Source organism: Macrotis lagotis, chromosome 1, assembly GCF_037893015.1.
Source record: "Macrotis lagotis isolate mMagLag1 chromosome 1, bilby.v1.9.chrom.fasta, whole genome shotgun sequence".
In the NCBI taxonomy this organism is placed as follows: domain Eukaryota; kingdom Metazoa; phylum Chordata; class Mammalia; order Peramelemorphia; family Peramelidae; genus Macrotis; species Macrotis lagotis.
Window position 1 is genome coordinate 867,649,569 of NC_133658.1, and position 21,497 is coordinate 867,671,065.

The window sequence follows — 21,497 nt, forward strand, 5'->3', positions numbered from 1 at the left end:
ACAGACATTGAATTATTGTTGGTAGGGTTGTGAATTGGTCTAGTCATTCTGGAAAGCAATTTGGAACAAATTGCTCCCAAAGTTATTCAATTGTGCATACCCTTTGATACCATTATACTATTCCTCCCCTCATACCCCAAAGAGATATATTTATAAAAAGAGAAAAAGGATACATATATTTTTAAAAATAATTAAAGTAGTCTTTTTTTGTATGATACAAACTAAGGCATACCCATCAATTATAAAATAACTGAACAAGTATAACATGAATGTGATAGAATAAAGGATAAAGGACACAAGAGTTTCAGAGAAACCTGATAAGACTTGTATGAATGTATACAAAGTGAAGTAAACAGAACCAGAAGAACAACTGATACAATTATAATAACATTGTAAAGGTAAACAAACTATCAAAAAACTTAAGGACTCTAAACAATGGCAATAATCAACTTTGATTCCAGAGGATCTATGATAACCCCTTTCCTGACAGAGAGATAGTGATTGACAGAGTAGAATGAGATGTAGGGGTTTTTGTTTGTTTTAGACATAACAGATTTGGACATTTATTTTGTTTGCTTACATATTTCTTTTTTATCGATTTTATTTTGTTTTTCCAATTACATGCTATAGTAGTTTTTCAACATTTATCCATTTGTAAATTTATAGTTACACATGTTTTTCTACCACTCTCCCTTTCCTCCCCCCCTCCTCTTGATGATGAACAGTCTGGTAAAAGTTGTATATATACATTTGTGCTTAACATATTTACATGCCAGTCATTTTTGTAAGCAGAATTAGGACTAAGAGGAAAGAAAGAAAGCCATGAGATAGAAAGGAAAAACATGAGAAGTTTTTAAAAAGTGAGCATAGTATACATTCAGGTTCTAGTTTTGCCTCTGAATATGGTTGGCATTGTCCAAAACAGGTTTCCCAGGGTTGTCCTTGTTCTCTGAACTGCTGAGAAGAGCTGCATCCGTCATAATTTATCATCTCACAATGTTGTTGTTAATGGCTTATACATATTGCTTATCAGAGTCTATTTTTCTTTCTTTTTTAATGCAAGGGCAAAAGAAGAAATAGAAAGGAAAGTGAATAGATTTTTGTTCATTTTTAAAAAATTAAATTTAAATCCATAAAATGAGGGGGTTGGACTAGATAGTCTCAGATGTCCTATTAATATGAACCACTGGATTTGGAAAAACCTTGGAGATTGTCTAATCCAGCCTCCCTACTTTTATAGATGAGAAAAGTGAGGCTTAGAGAATAAGATCACAGAGATAAGCATGTGACAAAGTCAAGACTTGAACCCACAGTGTCTAGCTCCCAAGTCAGCACTCAATCCATTGCCCCATGGTGGCCTCCTCCCCTACCATGCTGGGATCCTTTCTCTCCTATCCCGTGGGATGGTGGCCAGAGCTGAAAGTTGACCGACATCTTCAGAGAACTCCTGGGAGTTGCTCACACCTGTTCCTGGAGCTGGCCAGAGGCCAGCTGGGGCCAGAACAGCTCCTATATTCTCACCCTCTTAGGAACTCCCCCCTCCCACCCCCTAGATAGTTCTCATCCATTGTCATAGCATGATCCAGGCTGATGCTATATTTAAGACTTTCTCTGCTGTGCCCAGAATGCATTCTTCCTCTCCCAACTGTTGTCCTGAGCTGCCGACAAGAAGAGAAGAGACCAAGACTTCCCTATCTTTTCTAATTTTCGGCGATTCTGAGGCCTCCGTGAGTCAGACTTTGGGAACTGGTTGGATGTTGGGGCATCCCAAGAGAGTAAACACTTCCATGAGAGATGAGAGATTCTGTTGGGGAGATGAATCGGAAACAATTTCTATTCACTGGGACTATTAGATGGCTTGGGTGATTAGTGTATATAGGGGATTGGAGGTGGGGGTGGGAACAGGGGTCTGGCCCACCTGAGAACCACAACCCTGAACTCGAGTTAGAGACACCGTGGGCATCACCAGCATCACGGGCACCCTCACCCATCTTGATCCCTGAAATGTAGCTTGATTCCAAGGATAAGACTTTGGTCTCTCTTGAGACTCAATTTCCTGATCTCTAACAGGTAGACAATAATACTTAAATCTCTTACCTCACAGAACTCTCATGAGAAAAGGCATTTTTTTAAACCTGAAAACACTCTAAAATGTGAAGAAGAAGAATAATAATAATCTGAACAACATAGATGTCAGATCCAAAGGTTAAGACTTAGAGCCTATTTGTATACCTAGTACTAGTGTCTGGCAATTTGTACATGGGCCTTTCAGAGTTTAATAGTCCTTACTAATGGAATGTTGTTGTAACTTTCATATAGACCCAATAAAGAAACACACAGCTTGGTTTAAAAAAAATGGAATTAGAGCTTGTTCAGAGAAAAGGATGGGAATTCCCAGAGTCAGAGCCATGGCTAGGGAGGCTGTCCAAGTCAAATGGAGAGGGTACTAGGGGAGCTGGTAGACCTCCCCACCCCATCCTCAATGGAGGAGAAAGAAGAAACAAGCATTTAAACTACATGCTTTTAAAAAAAAATGATCTCATTAGATGCTTGCAACAATCCTAGAAGGTAAATGCTAAGCAGAATAGCTCTGGAGACATGAACTTTTAGACAGAGAGAGGATGTGGCTGCTCTAAGATGGCGAACTCTGGAGTCAGAGTCCTCCTTACCCCTAGGAGTTAAGGTTCCACTCCCAGCTGGCTCACTTGTTTTGTTACCTCAGATACTCTGGGGTAAATCACTTCAGGTGACTTCAGTTCACTCTGGGCTTTAGTTTACTTATTGGTAAAATGAAGGCATTGGGTTGGACAGTATCTAAGGATGGCACAATCTAATTAATCTAGAATCTAATGAATTGTCTCTCAACTCAAGCTACAGTGGCCTGAGCAAGGTGTCAAGAAGACTTGGAGTTGTGGGACCTGGGAAGGGTGGGTCTTTTGGATATAGAATTATCTGAGGTGTAGGACCAGAGCTCCAGCCCAGTCCTACAACCAATTCATAGTAGGACTTTGGCTAAGTCACTTAACTTGCCTGGTTTTCATTCCCCATTTGTAAAACTAGGCAGCAAGATGGGGCAGAAAGCCCAGATATGGAGTCAGCTCACTTGGGCTTGGGTGCTGGCATTAGTTGTTCAGTCATTTCAGTTATGTCTAACTCTTTGTGACCCTATTTGGGGTTTTCTTGGCAAAGATACTGGAGTGGTTGGCCATTTCCTTCTCCAGCTCATTTCACAGATGAAGAAACTGAACCCAGGGTCACATAGCTAACAAGAGTCTAAGGCCATATTTGAGCTCCAAAAGATGAGTCTTCCTGACCCCAGGGCCAGGATTCTATGTACTGTGCCACTTAGCAGTTCTGCAGTGCAGTGTTTTGCAAATCTTAAAATTATATATATATATATATATATATATATATATATATATATATATATATATATATTATTTCTATTACTACTACTACTACTACTACTACTGTTATTGTCTTTCTTGATGAAATGTCATTCCCCCCTTAAGGGCAGGAATTGCTTCATTTTTGTTTTTGTATTCCCAGTACCTATAGAGCAATGTCTTGCCATAATAGACACTTAACTATTTTTGATTGGTAATTCTATAAAGTTTACCAAAAAATACTTTTTAATGAAGCAAGAAGTACAAGTCTGGTAATGCCCATTTTACAGATGAGAACACCAAAGCTCTGAGCAGGCTGGGATAGATTTCAATTCCCCTATGCCCAATTCACCTTCTCCTAAAGTCTATCTTGCATAACACTCATTCTTCCTTTCTCTAAAACAAAAACCCTAAATTAGAAACATCCACATGTTCAAAGCTGAAAAGTCAAAAGGAACTGGGGCTTTAGTCCTTGGAGGGCAGGAGAGGAAGGGGAAGAATAGCAGAAATCCTGCAAACCTATTCCAATTTAATATCCCCGCTATCAGTCAGCATCCTATAAAAAAGTGATGGCTCATCTCCCCTAAGCTGGCTCTTAGTACTGGCAATTGTGAGAGCTGAGGCTTGGAAGCCAGTCCCTGCCTTGTTAATTAGACTAAGAGCAGCCAGGCGCCAGAGGTGGGAAAGGGAGAGGTGCCCAGAGCTTGTAACCCTTTTCCTGCTGGAAAAAAGCCACCTAAGGAAGGTCCCTGAGATTCTATTAAACATGAGGGGTGGAGCAGGTGCCCTGCTGAACTCCTGGGCAGGTCTGCCAGTCCACTGATTTTTCTCCCAATACTTTAAAGAACTTATGTATGCACTTGAGAGCCTGTTGAATTTAATCAGTCTCTAAGTGTATTCCATATGGGGCCCTAAGCCCTATGGGCACTTTGGCCAAGGGGCAAGGCTTATCTGTTCCACTAGAGCTAGGCAAAGAGTCAAAGGGATGGGCTGCCAGACCCAGGGGCCTTTAACTAAGCGAACAATTCTTATTCTCCATTATGATGCTCAGTGTGTGAAATGGCCACCACCACCACCATCATGGAGTACTGGTGGGGGGTATCATACCTGTAAGGGGTTAGATAGGGTCTGGGGTCCAAAGAGGAGGGGAAGAGAAAGGTGAGTCTGTCTCCTTCACCACAGGGACTGTTTGTATGCAAATCTCTATTCTAGGAGGCATCAGTTACTGAAATGTCCTCTTAGAACAGAGTTTTAAATAGAGGAGTTTATGCTTAACCTAGAGTTAATGGGAAACCATTAGAGTTTATAAAGTAGAGGAAGTGGTAACCTAATCATACCTACATTTTAAGAAAAAAACATTTTAGTCGAACAGAAGATGGATTGGAGCAGGAAAAGATCCTGGAGCAAGCAGATCCACAAGTTATCTATTTCAAATGTCTAGATGTGATATAATAAGGGGTCCTCACCTCCTCAGAACTTCAATGTCCTCATCTATAAAATGGGCATAATAGTTTTGCACTTCCTCCTTCATTAGGAAGAAAGTATTTTTTATAAACTTAATAGAATGACTGATCAATCAAAAGTATTTGGTGAGTGCCAGTTATGGCAAGGCCCTGTTCTATAGGTCCTGGAGATAACAGGGATAGTGATAGTGTCAGAAGAGAGAAGAAGGAAGAGGGAAGAGGGCAGGTATTGGAGAGATGGTACAGAGGTGAAATCAATAGGTCTTGGCAATCCCTTGATTATGGGGGTAAAAGATGGTAAGGAGCCCAGGATCTGAGTGACAGGGAGGCTTGTGTTGCCTACTACAATAATAAGGAAGGTAGGAACAAGGGGGACACTTGTGTTGTTTTTTTGGTCATATTTTCAGTCATCTCCAACTCTCCATAACCCCATTTGGAGTTTTCTTGATGAAAATCTGGAGTGGTTTGCCATTTTCTTCTCCAGATTATTTTACAGATGAGGAAACTGAGATAGAGTTAAGTGACTTGCCCAGGATCACACAGTTAGTAAGGATCTGAGGTCAGATTTGAACTCCTCACTCCAGGTTCAGAACTCTATCCACAGTACTACCTAAGTGACCCAAACATTCATGACAATAATGTCAATAATGCCAACTTCCTTCTTTCACTCATTAATGTTTGCAAATCTTTTCTCAGAAACATGAAGTAGATAGGATTATTATGGCTATCCCTATTTTATAGCCCCCAAAATTGAGGTTAGAGATGAAGTGGGAGTGGGGGTGGTGTAGCAGAGAATGGGGCTTGCAGTTATAGGGCTTGGGTTCAAATCTAGACTCTGTTTCTTAGTACCTGAGTGATCTAGGTCACTTAACCTTTCTGGGCCTCAGATTTGCCACCTGTAAAATAGAAACACCTTAATAGCACATATCTCCTGTGGTTAGGTGTTGTGAGGATCAAATGATATATTATTTGTACAGGGTCTGGCACATTGGCACTTAATAAATGCTTGATGTTTTTTCTCAGAAAGTCATCTCTTATGATTAAAAAAAGGATAAAAAACAGTTGAGCAAAACTAATAGTGTCAATGTCCAGACCCATAGTCCTCCCTCTCTATACAGAGAGGGGAGGAAAGTACACTCCAACATCTCTTTGGGACCAAGTTTGGTCATCAGAATTTCACAGCAGTCCATATTAGTGGGTTTTTTTGTTCTTTTCATTGACATTTTGGGAATCATTATATACATCGTTCCCCTACCTCTGCTTACCTCTCTTTGGATCAGTTCATGTGAGTATTTGCATACTTCTCTATCCTCATCATGTTCATAGTTTCTTACAACACAATGATATTCCTTTATATTTAGGGATCTAAACAACTAGTTTTTCACTAATTGCTGGGCATCTTCTTTTGAAACCAGTTTTGACTTCACATTCAGTGTTCCTTTCTTTAAACCAGGTTAATTGAATATTTGTAGAAGAGAATATTTCCCAGACTTCCCATGACTACAGCAACTGTTACTTTCCTATTTTTCATGAAGACCTAGAATAGACCTTCCTTGAAAACAAGAATTCTTTCCCTTTTGTCTTTACAATCCCAGTGTTTGGAAGAGGGGTCCTTAGTTGAGATTGCTGATTGATTAATTCTGTGTGTGATCATAGATAAATCAATTAATCCCTCATAATCCATAGGAATCATCCTAACCCCACGTCTCTATGGGGATAGGCTTTATGGATGGGGAATATTGCAGATACTTTCTTATTTGCCTAATGTTGAGTCAAGTTAACAAGCAGTTATTAAGCCCAGTTTCTTCCATTGGTTAGTTTTGTTATTCAGTCCTTTTTTAGTTGGGTTTGACTTTTTGTGACCCTATTTTCTTGGCAAAGATAGTGGAGTACTTTGCCATTTTCTTTTCCAGGTCATTTTAGAGATGAAGAAACTGAGGTAAACAAGATGAAGTGACATAATCAGGGTCCCATAACTAGTACATGCTCAGTATCTGTTGGGGTTTTTTTATTTTTTTGCAAGGCAATGGGGTTAAGTGATTTGCCCAAGGTCACCCAGCTAGGTAATTATTAGGTAACTGAGGCTAGATTTGAACTCAGATCCTCCTGACTCCAGGGCCCTAAGCCACTTTGCTGCCTCAAGTGCTCTGAATCTGGATTTAACTTGGGAAGATGAATCTTCCTGATTCCAACCCAGGGCTCTATCCACTGTACCACCTAGCTGGTGAGTTTTACTGAATTGTTCTCTCTCTGTGTCTCTCAGAATCTCTGTCTCTGTTTCTATCTCTGTATTTCTCTGTCTCTCTGATATCATCTTATTCTTTGTGACAAAGATTCTGAACTTGCCATGGCTTAGATTTAGGAAAGTAAAAGAAGGGGAGTAGGCAAGATCCCTAACAAAAGGGATCAATAAAATGCATCTTTTTAAAATGCAAGTGTGTTGTGAGTAAACAAATGGAAAACATTATTTCTTGGGGAGGGGGGAGTAGCATGGTCACTATTAGTATTCTGTTCCCTGTCCTCAGGTGAATAGGGGACATGGAGATTCACAGACTAGAACACAAAAGCCAGGAGGAGCAGAAGGAGGAAAGGCAACGGAGTCTGCATATGTCCTCTGCTACCCAAAGAAGAACCTTCCACACAAGGTGAGGAGAGAAAGTAGGAGGTAACAATCCCAAAGTCTAATTGAGTGAAGGCTGCATTTCCAGAAGCATGGGGTGGGGGAGACTGAGAGTCACACTGTCCCTTGTCTTGGTCAGACCACACGAGATGTTACTGTGGTTGGTACTGGGTCCCACACTGTAGGATGGACACTGAAGAATGTCCAGAAGCAAGTGCCCAGATGATGAATGACTGATGACCATCACATTATGCAAGGATCCCTCTGAAGGTGAAAAAAATTGGAGCATTTCTTTAAGTGGAAGAGGAATTGATCAGCTTTGTTATGTTTGAACCAAGAGGACAAAACTTGCAGTAATGGATGAAAGTTAAAAACAGTTGGAGAGATGGAAAGATTTCCCAGTAAATGAAAGCTGGTTCAATGTGAAGTGGGGGGCTTCAGAGGACAGTGGGTTCCTCCTCCGTGGAGAGTTTCCAGAACTTCAAGTCAAATTATAACCAACCTGTCATCCATATTAGAGGGAAGGCATCCACAGTGATCTTAGGTTTGCCAAGATAGCCTCTGAGATAATTTTGGATACCATCATGCCAGTCCCTGAGTTTGGGGTCTGAGTGGAACTGGCAGGGCCTTGAGAGAACAAAGAAGCAAGAGATGATAGGGAAGTTTTTCCTTCTGTCACTGACTCCCTGGAGTGGACTTTCCCATGAATCTGCCACTTGTGCCTTGCCTGTGGGCTTCCCTCATCCTTCTCCCAAGCTGATAGTTCATAAAGGGCCACAGAGCAAGCAGGAGACGGATCCCCTGCCATCAGAGAACATCCAGTCTTGTGAACATAGATACAGTCCCCTCTCTGGGATAGTCCTTTCCCTCAAGTACTAGGGTTGGAAGGAAGAGAGGGCAGATGATTTTAGGAAACCAACCAGCCTTTTCTCTATCTTGTGAATAGGAAAGGGACAGAGGTCACAGAAAGGGAGCTTAGAGATAATCTAGTCTATTTGGATTCCCAGTAAAATGTCTCCAATACCATCCACACCATCCTTCCATCTCCCCCTCCTTAGCTCTATTCATCATCTTCTGTTTTTTCTTTCCCCAGTGAGGAAGAGGAACAGTTTAGCTCCCTGGATTATTCCCTGGCAGCTGCCCTGGCCCTGACTGCTACAGAGACCTCATGGTGAGCCTGGGTGAACTTTCCAGAAAATCAATGGCCCAGGAAAGGGTTGACTTCTGACAGTGCAGAGGGCACATTGCTAAGAACTTCACAGAGATACTTGGGGAGAGAGCAGGGACACATATTTTATAGACAGAGAATCAAAGCACTGCCAGCAATCCACCTGGGATCTACTCATCAGTCAACAGAGTAAACTTGTATAGTAAAGGAAAAGAGATGAGGACTACGAATGTAACAGAACAGTGTCAGATTGAGGAGGGACCTTAGAGCATGGTCTATTAGAAAGGGCCTTAAGAGGCAGAAGGGGCATTGGAATATAACGAGTCAGACCTGAAAAGGCCCTTAGATCCTAGAAGCTGCTCCTATTTCATGTACATATTTATATGGACAAGGAATTCCATCCAAGCAAACAGACATTTATTAACTACCTACTAGACATTAAAGTACAAAAAAGATATAATTGAAAAAATATCAGTTAAAAAAAGCAATTCTTCTGAGTCCAAAGGCTTGATGAGGTTGCCAAAGAGAACAGTGAGAAAAAAACCTTTGATCCAAGGATGGGGCGAGGGGAGGAAGGGATGGAGGTATAAAAATGTGAACCCCAAATTAAAGGGACCCCTAGAACATAGAATGTCAGAATCCATCTTAACAGGATGTCAGAACTGGAAGGGCCCTTAGAACCCTGAATGTCAAAGCTGGGGGAGCTTTTGGGGCAGTTTTGGACCATGGGCAGTCTAGATGGTCACATAATATTTAGGATGAAACTATTTGTCACTCCCAGGGAAACCAAATTGAGGAGTGAATCCTCCATCCTGGAAGTGGAAAAACGTGGTGAGAAGCGAGTGGGCTTCAGGAATGACTGGGAGAAAACTGAGATTGACATCCTAAATATCTGCCGCATGCTTCGGGAGAGAGTGGACCGTAAAGCACTATGGCAGAGGGTGAGCAAGGGAACACAGGCCCACAGGATGCTCTGTGGCTCTATGGGCTGGCCATAAAAATTCTGAATTTCTTTATCTCTGGGTCTGAACTGTCACTCTCCAAGAGTTACCAGGACTTGGGCAAAGGGAGGATACTTTTCTATTATTTATCTATTGATCAAAGCAACAAAGACCTTATGTACTAACTTTAACAATAAGTCACATTACAGATCTGTGTCATCTTTCTATTTACTATGTATATTTCTGAATCTATTTTTTTTTTTGGTTCACATATTATTTCCCTAGACAGAATGCAAGTTCCATGCAAAAATGGGGCTATTTCTTTTTTTCTTCATATCTCTAGTCCTTAGCACAATGCCTTGCACATCTGTTTAATGTAGCCAATCTGTCACTTTCCTAGCATTGGGAGCTCCCAGGGAGCAATGCAGATTGGCACCTGTTCTGCAATTTAGAGTCTAATAGAGAGCTGCCCAAGACATAGAGAGGAGTCTAAGAGTTCAAGTCACAAAGCCAGGATGTGACAACATCAAATTTTGAACCTGAAACTTCCAGGCTAACCCTCTATCCACTCTGCCATGCTGCCTCCCTATCTGGTATATAGTAGGTGCATAATAAGTGCTTGTGACTGATTACATAACTATATTTCATGTGATGATGATAATGATGTTTATCCTTCCTTCTCAAAGAAAACCATGCCATCAGGGAAGTGATGCCATGACAAGCATGTGAACTGGGTTTGAGTGAGGGTATACCAGCCTCACTTTGTCCACCAGAGTCATCTGGGTCAATTGGTCAGATATGAAACAGAAGGACTGGAGATGGCCCTGGATGTGAAGCAATCCGGGTTAAGTGACTTGCCCAAGGTCACACAGCTAGAATGTATCTGAGGTCAGATTTGAACTCAGGTCCTCCTGACTTCAGGGCCTGAGCTTGATCCACCGTACCATCTAGCTGCTCATATTTCATGCACATGTTTGTATAGTCAAGGAATTCCATCCAAGCAAACAGACATTTATTAACCACCTACTAGAAATTAAAGTACAAAAAATATATAATTGAAAAAATATCAATTAAAAAAAAAGAAATTCTTCTGAGGAATCCAAAGGCTTGATGAGGTTGTTAAAGAGAAAAATGAGAAAGAACCTTGATCCAAAGATGGGGGCAGGGGACGAAAGGAATGGAGGTATAAAAATGTGAACCCAAAATTTATAGGAATTCATCCTCAAGGAGTTCATATTTTACCAAAGCCTGGGGGAAAAAACTAGAGGAATGATTGAATAAAGGGTGCATATGAATGCAATGGGAATGTAAAGGGGAGAAGAGTAGATAGTTGAGAAAAGACTGATGGTGGGAAGGGGCGGCTAGGTGGCACAGTGGATACAGCACCAGCCCTGGAGTCAGGAGTACCTGAATTCAAATTTGACCTCAGACACTTAATAATGACCTAGCTGTGTGGCCTTGGGCAAACCACTTAACCCCATTTGCCTTGCAAAAACCTAAAAGACAAAAAAAGACTGATGGTGGGGGACCCTGGAGACAACCAATCAACATCATAATGTGCCTACTGGCCATAGTGTCCGACATTATGATAAGGGAGACATAGCTATAGGCAGGAGGGTTGACCATGGACTGCAGGAGTCACAGGCTCTTTTCCCCTCCCCCCATCTCTAGACAGAGGAGAAGATCCGTGAGGCCAAAGAGTTCAAAGAGCTGTGCTCCAGTCGGGGTCCCTTCTTCTGGATCCCTCTCCGTTCCCATACAGTCTGGGAAAATGAATCCATCCTGCTGACCTGCACTGTCTATGCCTCCCCTCCACCTCAGGTCACCTGGTAAGTGAAAGTGAATGGGGATGTGTTGGAACTGAAGGAAGGGGATGCCTGGAGCTCATTTGCCCAGGGAAGGAATTCGAATCTTGACTCTTTGCTTAGCAACCTTTGGTCAGAGAGTCACTCTCTCTGAACCTCCACTCAGATGAAGCAGCAAGGCAAAAAAGTCTTCAGTCTGAAGTTTTCCTGATGCTCTAGATCTCCCTCCTGGGAGCCCAATTTCTCACAGGGTTGGAAGAATGGTCAATACAGAATGACAGGACACAGCTTCTAATTCTGACATTATTAGTCCTTATAAATTTCAACAAGTTCACTTCCCCTGGACAATCTTCAGTTGCTTCCTTTGCAAAAATGAGAGATCTGGGCAAGAGATGGACCCTTTTAGCTCTCAATCTTATGACATTATTTTTGAGTATCTCAGGGGACTTCATTGCCCTGGATCAAAGGTTCCTTTTTTTTTTTTTCAAAATAAATGTTTTTTATTTTTTTCCAATTACATGCAAAGATAGTTTCAATATTCATCTTTTTGTAAGATTTTGGATTCTATATTTCTATAACTCCATCCCTTCCCTCCTCCCTTACCCATAGATCAAAGGTTCTTCATCATGGCTTTCTTTGACCTTGACCTGTCTCATGAAGCCTTTGGACTCTTCAAAAAATTTTTTCTTTTTTAATTGATATTTTATTTTATTTTTTCCAATTATATGCTATGGTAGTTTTTCAACATTCATTTGCAAATGTATACATTACACATTTTTCTACCACCCTCCCTTCCCTCTCCCCCCTCGGTTTAGTGGAAAATAGTCTAGTAAAAGTTGTATATTTGTGTTTAACATATTTATATACTAGTCATTTTTGTGTGAGAGGAATTAGGACAAAGGGGAAAGAAATAAAGTCATGAGATAGAAAGGAAAAACATGAGAAGTTTTTAAAAAGTGAACATAGTATACACTCAGATTCCATGGGAATTTTTTTTCCTCTGGATGTGGATGGTATTGTCCATAACCAGTCTCCCAGGATTGTCTTTGATCTCTGCACTGCTTGCAAGGAACTGCATCCATCATAATTAATCATCTCACAATGCTGTTGTTAATGTGTACATTGTTCTCTTGGTTCTGCTCCCTTTGCTCAACATCAGTTCATGAGATTCTTTCCATGAAAAAAAAAATTTCTTTAAATCAATGAAGAAAATGCTAAATTTCTGTTAGAGGTGACTAGAAATAAAGATAGAAGTTTTTCCCACCCAAGTTCATAGATTCTCTTAAAACCAGACCTTTTGGGCAATCTGTGGACCCCAGGTTAAGGATCCCTGCCCTAGAACTCAGGTGGAAATGGAACTAGCAGTGTGATACAATGGATAGAAGGTTAGAGTTGGCATCAGGAATCAATGGGGTCTGCACTTGGATCCAGGAGACCTGAATTTGAAACTGGCCTTAGACACTCACTGGCTTTGAGCACCCTGGGTCTCACAAATCCTATTTGCCTCAGTTTTCTCATTTGTAAATGAGGAGTTTGGATTAAATGGCCTCTGAAGTCACATCTAGCTCTAAATCTATGACCCAGTGGACCTCATATACACAAATATACATATACACAGCCTGTAGATCTTGCCGGACCAATTACCCAGACCCAGAAATAGAGAAGATCCTAGGGCAGCTGTTGGACACAAAACTGGCTCCAGACTTCTCCCTGTAAAGATATTCTTAGCTCCTTCCCAACCAGCTCTGGGGGAGATAGGGGTGTGTGTGTGGCGGTGGGGGGAATAGAGGATCATAAAAATATGACTCTGAAGGACCCCCTCACACAGCTGTTCAGAGCAGAGCATCCTCTTTAGGGATAAGGAAAGCTGAGAGGAGAGCAATTTGGAGGAGACATTGGGGCCAGGGAAACAGGGTGTAGAAGAAGCACTGAGTTTGGAGGCTGGGGACCTGGATTCAAATTTCCACCTCTCTTCCTCGCTCTATTGTGGGAATTTCAACAAATCCCTTTCCTTCTCTGGGTTTCAGTTTCCCTATTTGGCTCCCAATCTATAGTCCTATGACCCAAAGTGTTGGCCACTGAGAGTGAATTTATGGGTTCTGATGGTGGGTGGGGTGAAGTTGAGAGTTAACACATTAGATAAGAGCCATGAAAAGGGAGAGATACAAAGGGAAGAAAATAAACATACTCTGGAATATTGGGTAAACCATTTACCAAGCTAAACCTCAGTTTATTCCTTGGTAAATCAAAGATAATAACAATAGCTCTTACAGGGCAATTTGCCAGTTTACAGAGCCCTGTTATATCTATCATCTTATTTCCTTGTCTAGTAATATAAATATATATAATTATATGTGAAACTTACACATCATGTGTGACATATATGATGTAGAATATATACAATAATTATATAAAATGTAATAGACAAATAAATATATTGTCCCATTTTCAGATCAATCATTATTCATTCATTTACTTACCAACATTTCTTAAGTTAGACTTTGTGCAAGACACAGAAGCTATTAAAACAAAAAGGAAACATTCTTCACCCTTAAGGAATTTATAGTCTATAAGGATTACGGGAAGTCATGTGTCTTGATCAAAGCTGTACAGCTAATTAATGGAAAGGCTGGGCCTCAAAACCCAGTTCTCTTGTTTCAAAGAGATACCATTAGAGTGGGGTAGTGGTTCTCAAGCTTCTTGGCTTCAGGACCCCGTTTGTTCAAGCTTTTTTTTTTCATCACCCCATTTGGATTTTCTTGGCAAAGATACTGAGTGCTTTGCCATTTCCTTCTCCAGCTCATTTTACAGATGAGGATACTGAGTTAAATAAGGCAAAATGACTTGCCTAGGGTCCTACAGTTTGTAAGTTTCCAAAACTGGGGCACTTACAAGTCTTTCTGACCCCAGGTCCAAAGCTCTATCCATTGTGTCACTTAGCTACCCCAGCATGACTTTACATTATCAAATATGATTGAAATCCCCAAAGAGCTTTGTTTACATAAGTTTTTATTTATTAATTTTATTTGATATTTTATTTGATATTTACTGATATTTTACTTATTAGAAACAGATAAAACAGATACATTTTTTAAATTATTAAATTAAAAATAACAATTCCATTACATGTTAACACATGTAACATTTTGGGGGTTTTTTTAGGGGGTTTTTGCAAGGCAAACAGGGTTAAGTGGTTTGCCCAAGGTCACACAGCTAGGTAATTATTAAGTGTCTGAGACCGGATTTGAACCCAGGTACTCCTGACTCCAAGGCTGGTGCTTTATCCACTATGCCACCTAGCCACCCCCACATGTAACATTTTTAAGAACAAAAATTATTTTTCAAAACAAAAAAAATAACAAGAAAAATTGCATTGTTTTACATATTTTCGCAAATCTTTTTAATGTTTGGTTTGATAGAAGACAAGTAGATTCTTGTATCTGTTTCTACATTCAAACTATTACAATACTGTTTTGATTAAGCATATGAAGAAATTGCAACCTCCTATAGATAAGGTAGCTGGGAAAGGGAGAAATATTTTAATAGGCAAATAATGTCTTAGTATTTGTAGAAGAATAAATCTCAAGGACATATAGAATTCTTTGGGTTACACTTTGAAAAGTTCTAGTCCAAATGATAGGGCTATGAGACTTGGAATCAGAAAGACTCAGGTTCAAATCCAGTTTCAGACATGTACTAGTTGTATGACTTTGGATAAGTCATTTAACTTCTCTTTACCTCAGTTTCCCCATCTGTAAAATGTAGGAATTGGACTCTATGGCCTCCCAGATCTCTTCCAGTTCTAAATATGTAATCACTACTTTCCAGACTAACACGTTGCCCTGTGGCCTGCCCATCTCACAGGGTTATCAAGGGGATGACTCACAGACTTTAAGAGGCTGAAAAACAGACCAATCCATACCTGAAAAGGAACCCTATGTGGTCATTCAGCCTCTGCTTGAAAGCAGGTGAAGGGGCACCCAATACTTTCTGATTCAGTCCATTCTACTTGAGGATAGCTTCCATTGTTGGGATGGTGGTCCCTCTTGGCCTTATTCTTGCCCACACTTGAGTGATGTTCTCACTGGTGGGAGTACCGAGTGGCAGTGCCCATATCGCAGCGGCCTCAATCCCAGCAGCCAAACCTGGCTCCTTCCCAGTCCTATGGCCATAAGCCAAAGGCGTCTCCTGCAAGCTTATTATGAGGGGGCTGTTTCTGACAACTCAGTTGCCACAACACTTGCAGCAAGATTCCTGGCTCAGGACCAAGATTGTGCCCCCAGCTAAAACAGGAGTGACTCAGGAGTCCTGGAGATGTCTTCACCAGGTTTGGGAAGAGATGATTATTTTTCCATCTTTGGGCACCATGGAAAACAAACTAGCCCTGAAGGAGTTTAACAGAAGCTTCAGTAGATTCCCTGGCAGGCAAATAGAAGAGGGGGGCTTCCTATTCTGGCATGTACCCCTAATTTGCTAGGGAACCATGCAGAGACAGCTTGAGGTAATGGAGCCAGTAGCCCCAGAGACTACTTCCAGCTTAGCCACTACTGAGCTATAGATTTCCATAGATAAACCTCCTGCCTCCTCAAGTCATCACTCATCTGTAAAATAGGTGAGTGACTAAAATAATGTCTAAATTATTTACAACTCCAGATTCTATGACTATAGACATTTCCCTTCTCTTGGCCTCAATTTTTTAAAAATCTATAAACTAACCATCCTGATAAATCATTTATTTGTTCATTCTTTTGACAAGCATTTATTAGACATTTACAATGCACACAAACATTGTGAGAGGGGGGAAAAAGTCAGATAAAACACCTTTTATGGAGCTTACTTTACAGTCTAGTAAGGAGATATTATACCACATTGCTCCTCTATCAATTTATTAGAGAGAAACAAATAAAATGGTTCAGGGAGTTAAAGTTAAAGCTGTTACTGATATGGAGACAGCAAGGCTGGCTTCCTGGAGGGGATCAGTCGGTCAAAATGCATTTAATAAGCCTCTACTATGAATCAGCAGCTAGTGGCGCAGTGGATAGAGCACCTGAGTTCCTATTTGACCTCAGACACTTACTAGTTGTGTGACCCTGGATGAGTCACCTCACCCTGTTTAGCTTAGTTTTCTCATGTATAAAAATGAGCTGGAGAAGGAAATGGTAATCTATTCCAGTATCTTTGCCAAGAAAATCTCAAATGGGATTACAAAGAATCAAGTATGACTAAAAAACTACTGAACAACAACACCATGCTAAGCAATAGGAATGCAAAGAAGATGGGGGGGGATTCAGCCCCCTCTTTCAAGGATCTCACAGTCTAATCAGGAAGAAAACACATGAACTATGTATAAACACAATCTAGGTAAGGAAAATATAGAGAGAATCATTAAGAAGGAAGACTCTAGTAATATTGGAGATCAGGAAATATTTCTAAAAGAAGCTTGGGGATTCAGTAGATGAAGAGGGCCCCAGGGGGCATGACAAACCTAGGTAATAGTGTAAGTGGAGACATAAAGGTAGAAGAGCAAATGAAGGGGCTGGAGTACAGAATAAATGGAGGAAGGGAGATGAGAAAAAACAAGACAAATGAGTGTGGTCCCAAACAAAACAGAGTCTCAATTGATAGGTCAAGTAGTCTGAAGTTTGCTCAGTAGGTAGAAGGGAGTCATTGAATATTTTTGAGCAAAGAAGGGACATGACATGATTTATATATATTTTTTAATTACATTGGTTTTGATATGAAAGACTGAGAGGAGAGAGAGTAGAAATGGGAAGACTTGGTGGGAATCTATTACAATCATCATCATCAACTTCTTCCATTTATATAATACCTTACATTTGCAAAATGCTTTCCATGTATCATCTCATATGACTAGTGTCAAAGGTGGGATTAGAAACAAGGTCATGTCAATCCAACACTGTTCATATCACCATATTACTTCCTAAGAGTCCCTGGAGCTACTAGAGAAGGTCTGTATTAGAATGATGACCACTGGATGTAAAAGAAAAATGATAATAATTGGCATTTAGAACCCTTTCCCGCCTTTCTTTCATTCACAAAATGTCATGATCATAGATATACAGCTTGAAGGGATCTCAGAAGCTATCTGTTCCAATCAACTTTTTTTTTGTTGTTTTTTTTGCAAGGCATTGGGGTTAAGTGACCTGCCCAAGATTATGCAGCTAAGTAGGTATTAAGAGTCTGAGGCCGGATTTGAACTCAGGTCATCCTGACTGCAGGACCAGTACTCTATCCACCTAGCTGCTCCCAATCCACATTTTACAGATGAAGACACTGGGCTCTGGGAAGTTAAGTAATTTGCCTGAGGTCAGGGAAATAATAAATCTCAGAAGGAGAATTGGAAACCCCATCCTCTAATTTAGGGGTTCTTAATCTGAGGTCCATAGACTTCCAAGAGGTCATTGATTAGATTCCAGGGAATCTGTAAATGTGAATGGGACAAAAATAACATCTTTGTTTCTATTCACCTTTAACTGAAATATAGTTTATCCTTCAGTTATGTTGACAACAAACCAGAATAGAGTTAGGTTTCATCAGACTCTAAAGTATACACAAAAACCAGGGCTCATTTCATTCTATTACTCAGACTAACTCTTTACTGGGTACAGTCACCCTGGGAGTAGGACCTGCTCATCTCCCAGGAAGCCAGGCTGTTCCCCCATGCAACATAGCTGATCATGCTTAATTTTTTCTCTAAACTTGCCCCCATCCATAGCTCACCAGGAAGAGAGAGGGGTGAAGAAGGGAGAGAATTTGTTCCCTTTGATCCAGGGGTGCCACAAGAACTTGTATCAAACATCAGTTTGGTGGGCTAGGGAAAGGTTAGACAAGAGACAGGTTAGGATTCAGGGCAGGTGGGCTGGTATTCCTGACTCCCTTGATACTGTCTTCCCTTCATCCCTTGTTCTATTAGCTTCCCTCTAGTTGAGGTGTCTTGGACAAATTGTTCAAAATGAAACTTTACTGAAAATCTTTCCCTTGTTTCACCTTAGGATGTTGGGATTTGGATGGCTGGAAAAAATGCTTTGTACCAAGGAAGCAAAGTATATCTTCCCAGGGACTTGCTAAACATAGAGCCGAGGAACATTTTGTCAAATTGTGGTTTCTCCATACCTTAGATGCTTTCCCAGTTCCCTTGAAAAAAGAAGACAAGAAATTGAATGAAAATTTTGGAACAGACTCTTAGGGAAGTTATCTGCAATTTAAGCAAGAATTTCAATTATAACTGAAAATTATTGAGACCTTGCTATGAGATCTCCAAGTAAACAGAAATATGCTTTTGAAATTTCAATGTAATGAAATACATGCTCTTTTTTTGTTTTTTAAATATTTTGAACATTTTTGGATCACTATCACTTCTAGAGAAGTCTCATAATAAAGTAAAACATCAACCCTAAAGACTAATCATATAGTGCCATCAAATGATTCAGATCTGTAGCACCTGTCCCATGTCTTTAATTTAAAAAATTAGCATGTCTATTTTCTTTTTCCTATTCCCTAATTTAAAAAAAAAGAAAAATTTCTTCTAAGAAATTTGAACCATCAAGCAAAACAAACTTCCTCAAAGGCTGTATACAAAAATATGTGTCTCATTCTACACCCTAAATCTAACATCGCTCTATAATGGATAGTACATATCATGATCTGTCCTGGGAGGGGAATCTTTGATGGTCTTGTATTGACCATCTTTCAATGGTCTTTCAAAGTTGTTCATTCTTAAGGTCTTGTCCTTCTGTCTCTTGGTTCTGTTCTTTTCATTTTTCCATCAGTTTATAAAAGTCCTCAAAATTGGTCATTTTTATGATATTGATGTTTTAGAATAAATTACTCACAATTTGCATAGGTCTCTACACTTCTCTTTGAAATGGTCTATTTCCCCATTCTTCCAGCACAATTTTTTGTCATTTCAGTGGGGTCTGACTCTTCATGACCCCAACTGGAGTTTTCTTGGCAGAGATTTTGGAGTGGTTTGCCATTTCCTTCTCCAGTTCATTTTACAGATCAGTAAACTGAGGCAGACAGCATTAAGCGAGTTGCCCCAGGTCCCACTGCTATTTATACTCTGATCTTCCTGATTCCAGGCACAAATCTCTGTACACTGTGTCGCCACCTAGCTGCCACTATTTCATTCATAAACTATCACCCAGCCATTCTTCAATTGAAGGACATCTTCTTTGTTTCCAGTATTTTTTCCACTATAAAAGAAACTCCTAGAATTTTAAAGGGATTGAAAATGATAGAAGTTGGGGTGAAGCAGGAAAAAGCCCAACCCACAAGTTGTTTTAAGGAACAGAGATCAGACCTTGGTGGTCTAGATATTTATATTATCTGGTGCTTAGAGTTAACCACCTGCTAAGAGAGGAAATAACCCCCTCTAAATTTTATCACCTGAAATAATGCCCTCTTGTCACCACTCTAGTTCCACTTCTGATCAGCAATTCAGTATATTAGCTTTCTTCCCAGTGTCTTGATCTTCTGGGGTTAAATAGTCCTGATCAGTTTGGGGTTGGACCAATTCTCCCCTCTCTTGTAATAATAATACACATTTCTAAAGACATTGAAGTTTACATGTACATTTCTCAACAGCTTCATAGTCAAGAAATGTTTATTATTATTATTATTATTATTATACCCATTTTATAGACGAGAAATTGAGCTTTAGCATAGCTAAGTGGATTGTCCAAGCAATAAATGTCAGTACTGGGGGGTCAAGGTAAGGTCTTTTGACTCCATATCTGTAGCTCCTTCTATTATACTGTACTCTCCAACTGTCTGCCTCCCTATCCCTTCCACACTTACTCTCAAATGGTCCTATTTCCACAGGTATAAAAATGATGTTAGGATTGATCCTCGCCTCTTTCCTGCTGGGAAGTACATCCTGAAGAATCATTTTGGATTGTTCACCTTGGAGATCAGGAGGTGATACATCTTTTCTGCCTATCTCTCCTCACCATTTCCCTTTCGTGCAAGCCTTCCTCTTATCTTGCACTTAGAAGATCCATCCAGATCACAGGATCCTGGGCTAGACACTGAGTAAAAGAAGCAAAAATAAAGTTCCTGTTTACAGGTTAATTCTGGACTGAAAAGACAAGAACAAATACATATCGCTGCATACTTAGCCCAAATAAGGTTGCCTCACACAATGTCATAAATACATTGAGTTAAATTATTGCATCTAAACCATCAAATCTAATATATTGTCCCTGAAGTTGTTTTTGCTAATTATCTACCCATTGTTTTTTTCTATGGAAACAGTTACTTCAAGGGAGAGGGGCCACTAACAGGCAACAAGGTGACTAAAAACCAAAAATGTAACTAGGACGGGGCAATTTGTGCTTTGTCCCTGGATACAGAAATTTAAAGGACTGCCCTTACAATCCTTCAACTGCAGATATCATAGAAACCACAAGGTCTTCTGGTAATATATTCCTTCTCCCTCAATAGCTACACCTTTAAATGAGTTCCTCTTCAGTCTAGGACTTGCCCCAAATAATAGTTTCCAAAGCATTGACCTCATGATGCCCTATAGCAGGCTTCCTCCCCAAGAACAAACACTGCAAGTAAGCAACTTTCGGCAGCTTCTCTTTTTATATCTTCCCTTTTCCTCTGCCTTCAGGCCTCCCATTACACTTGACTAGAATAAGAAAATGTTAGTTATAGCTCTGCTGAATATAAAGAATGAGGAGATCTAGAGGACTTTCTAAAGAAAGAAGCAAGATGTCCAGATTGGTGGAACTTGAAGGAGAAAGTTTTGGGGTAAGATGGGATAGGATGTCATAGGGGACTGTATTCCAAACTTTGTCTTCTTGAGAGACCATTGGTAAGTCATATCTATTCTCTCAGCCTAAGTTTCCTCATTTGTAAAAATGAGGGAATGGGTCGAGAGAATCTCAAAGGTTTGCTGTAGATCAAAGAATCTGTGATACTCTGATTCACCCAAAGTCCAAGCCTAGAGTGAGGGAAGGGGGTGGTGAATTTACCTTGAACCCATTTTTAGAAATAAAACTTGGCTTTGTAGCCCAGGTTCAGTTTTCCCTGGAGACCCAAAGAGCAGGAAACCCCACATGCCTATGGCCCTCCCCCCACTCAGTCT

At 40.3% G+C, this 21,497-nt stretch overlaps 1 protein-coding gene across 2 annotated transcripts in view; it reads left to right on the forward strand.

Annotated features, from left to right (window-relative positions):
* Nucleotides 1–1,570: 1,570 nt before the first annotated feature.
* MYOM3 (myomesin 3) overlaps nucleotides 1,571–21,497 on the forward strand; it is an 82,733-nt gene continuing 62,806 nt past the window's right edge. The window contains exons 1-6 of one of the 2 annotated variants that reach the window (XM_074218123.1): nucleotides 1,571–1,727; nucleotides 7,375–7,494; nucleotides 8,563–8,640; nucleotides 9,419–9,578; nucleotides 11,250–11,407; nucleotides 20,228–20,323. In XM_074218123.1, the coding sequence (XP_074074224.1) occupies nucleotides 7,388–7,494; nucleotides 8,563–8,640; nucleotides 9,419–9,578; nucleotides 11,250–11,407; nucleotides 20,228–20,323 (599 nt within the window). In that variant the 5' untranslated portion in view covers nucleotides 1,571–1,727; nucleotides 7,375–7,387. The other variant, XM_074218124.1, reaches the window with a different exon arrangement.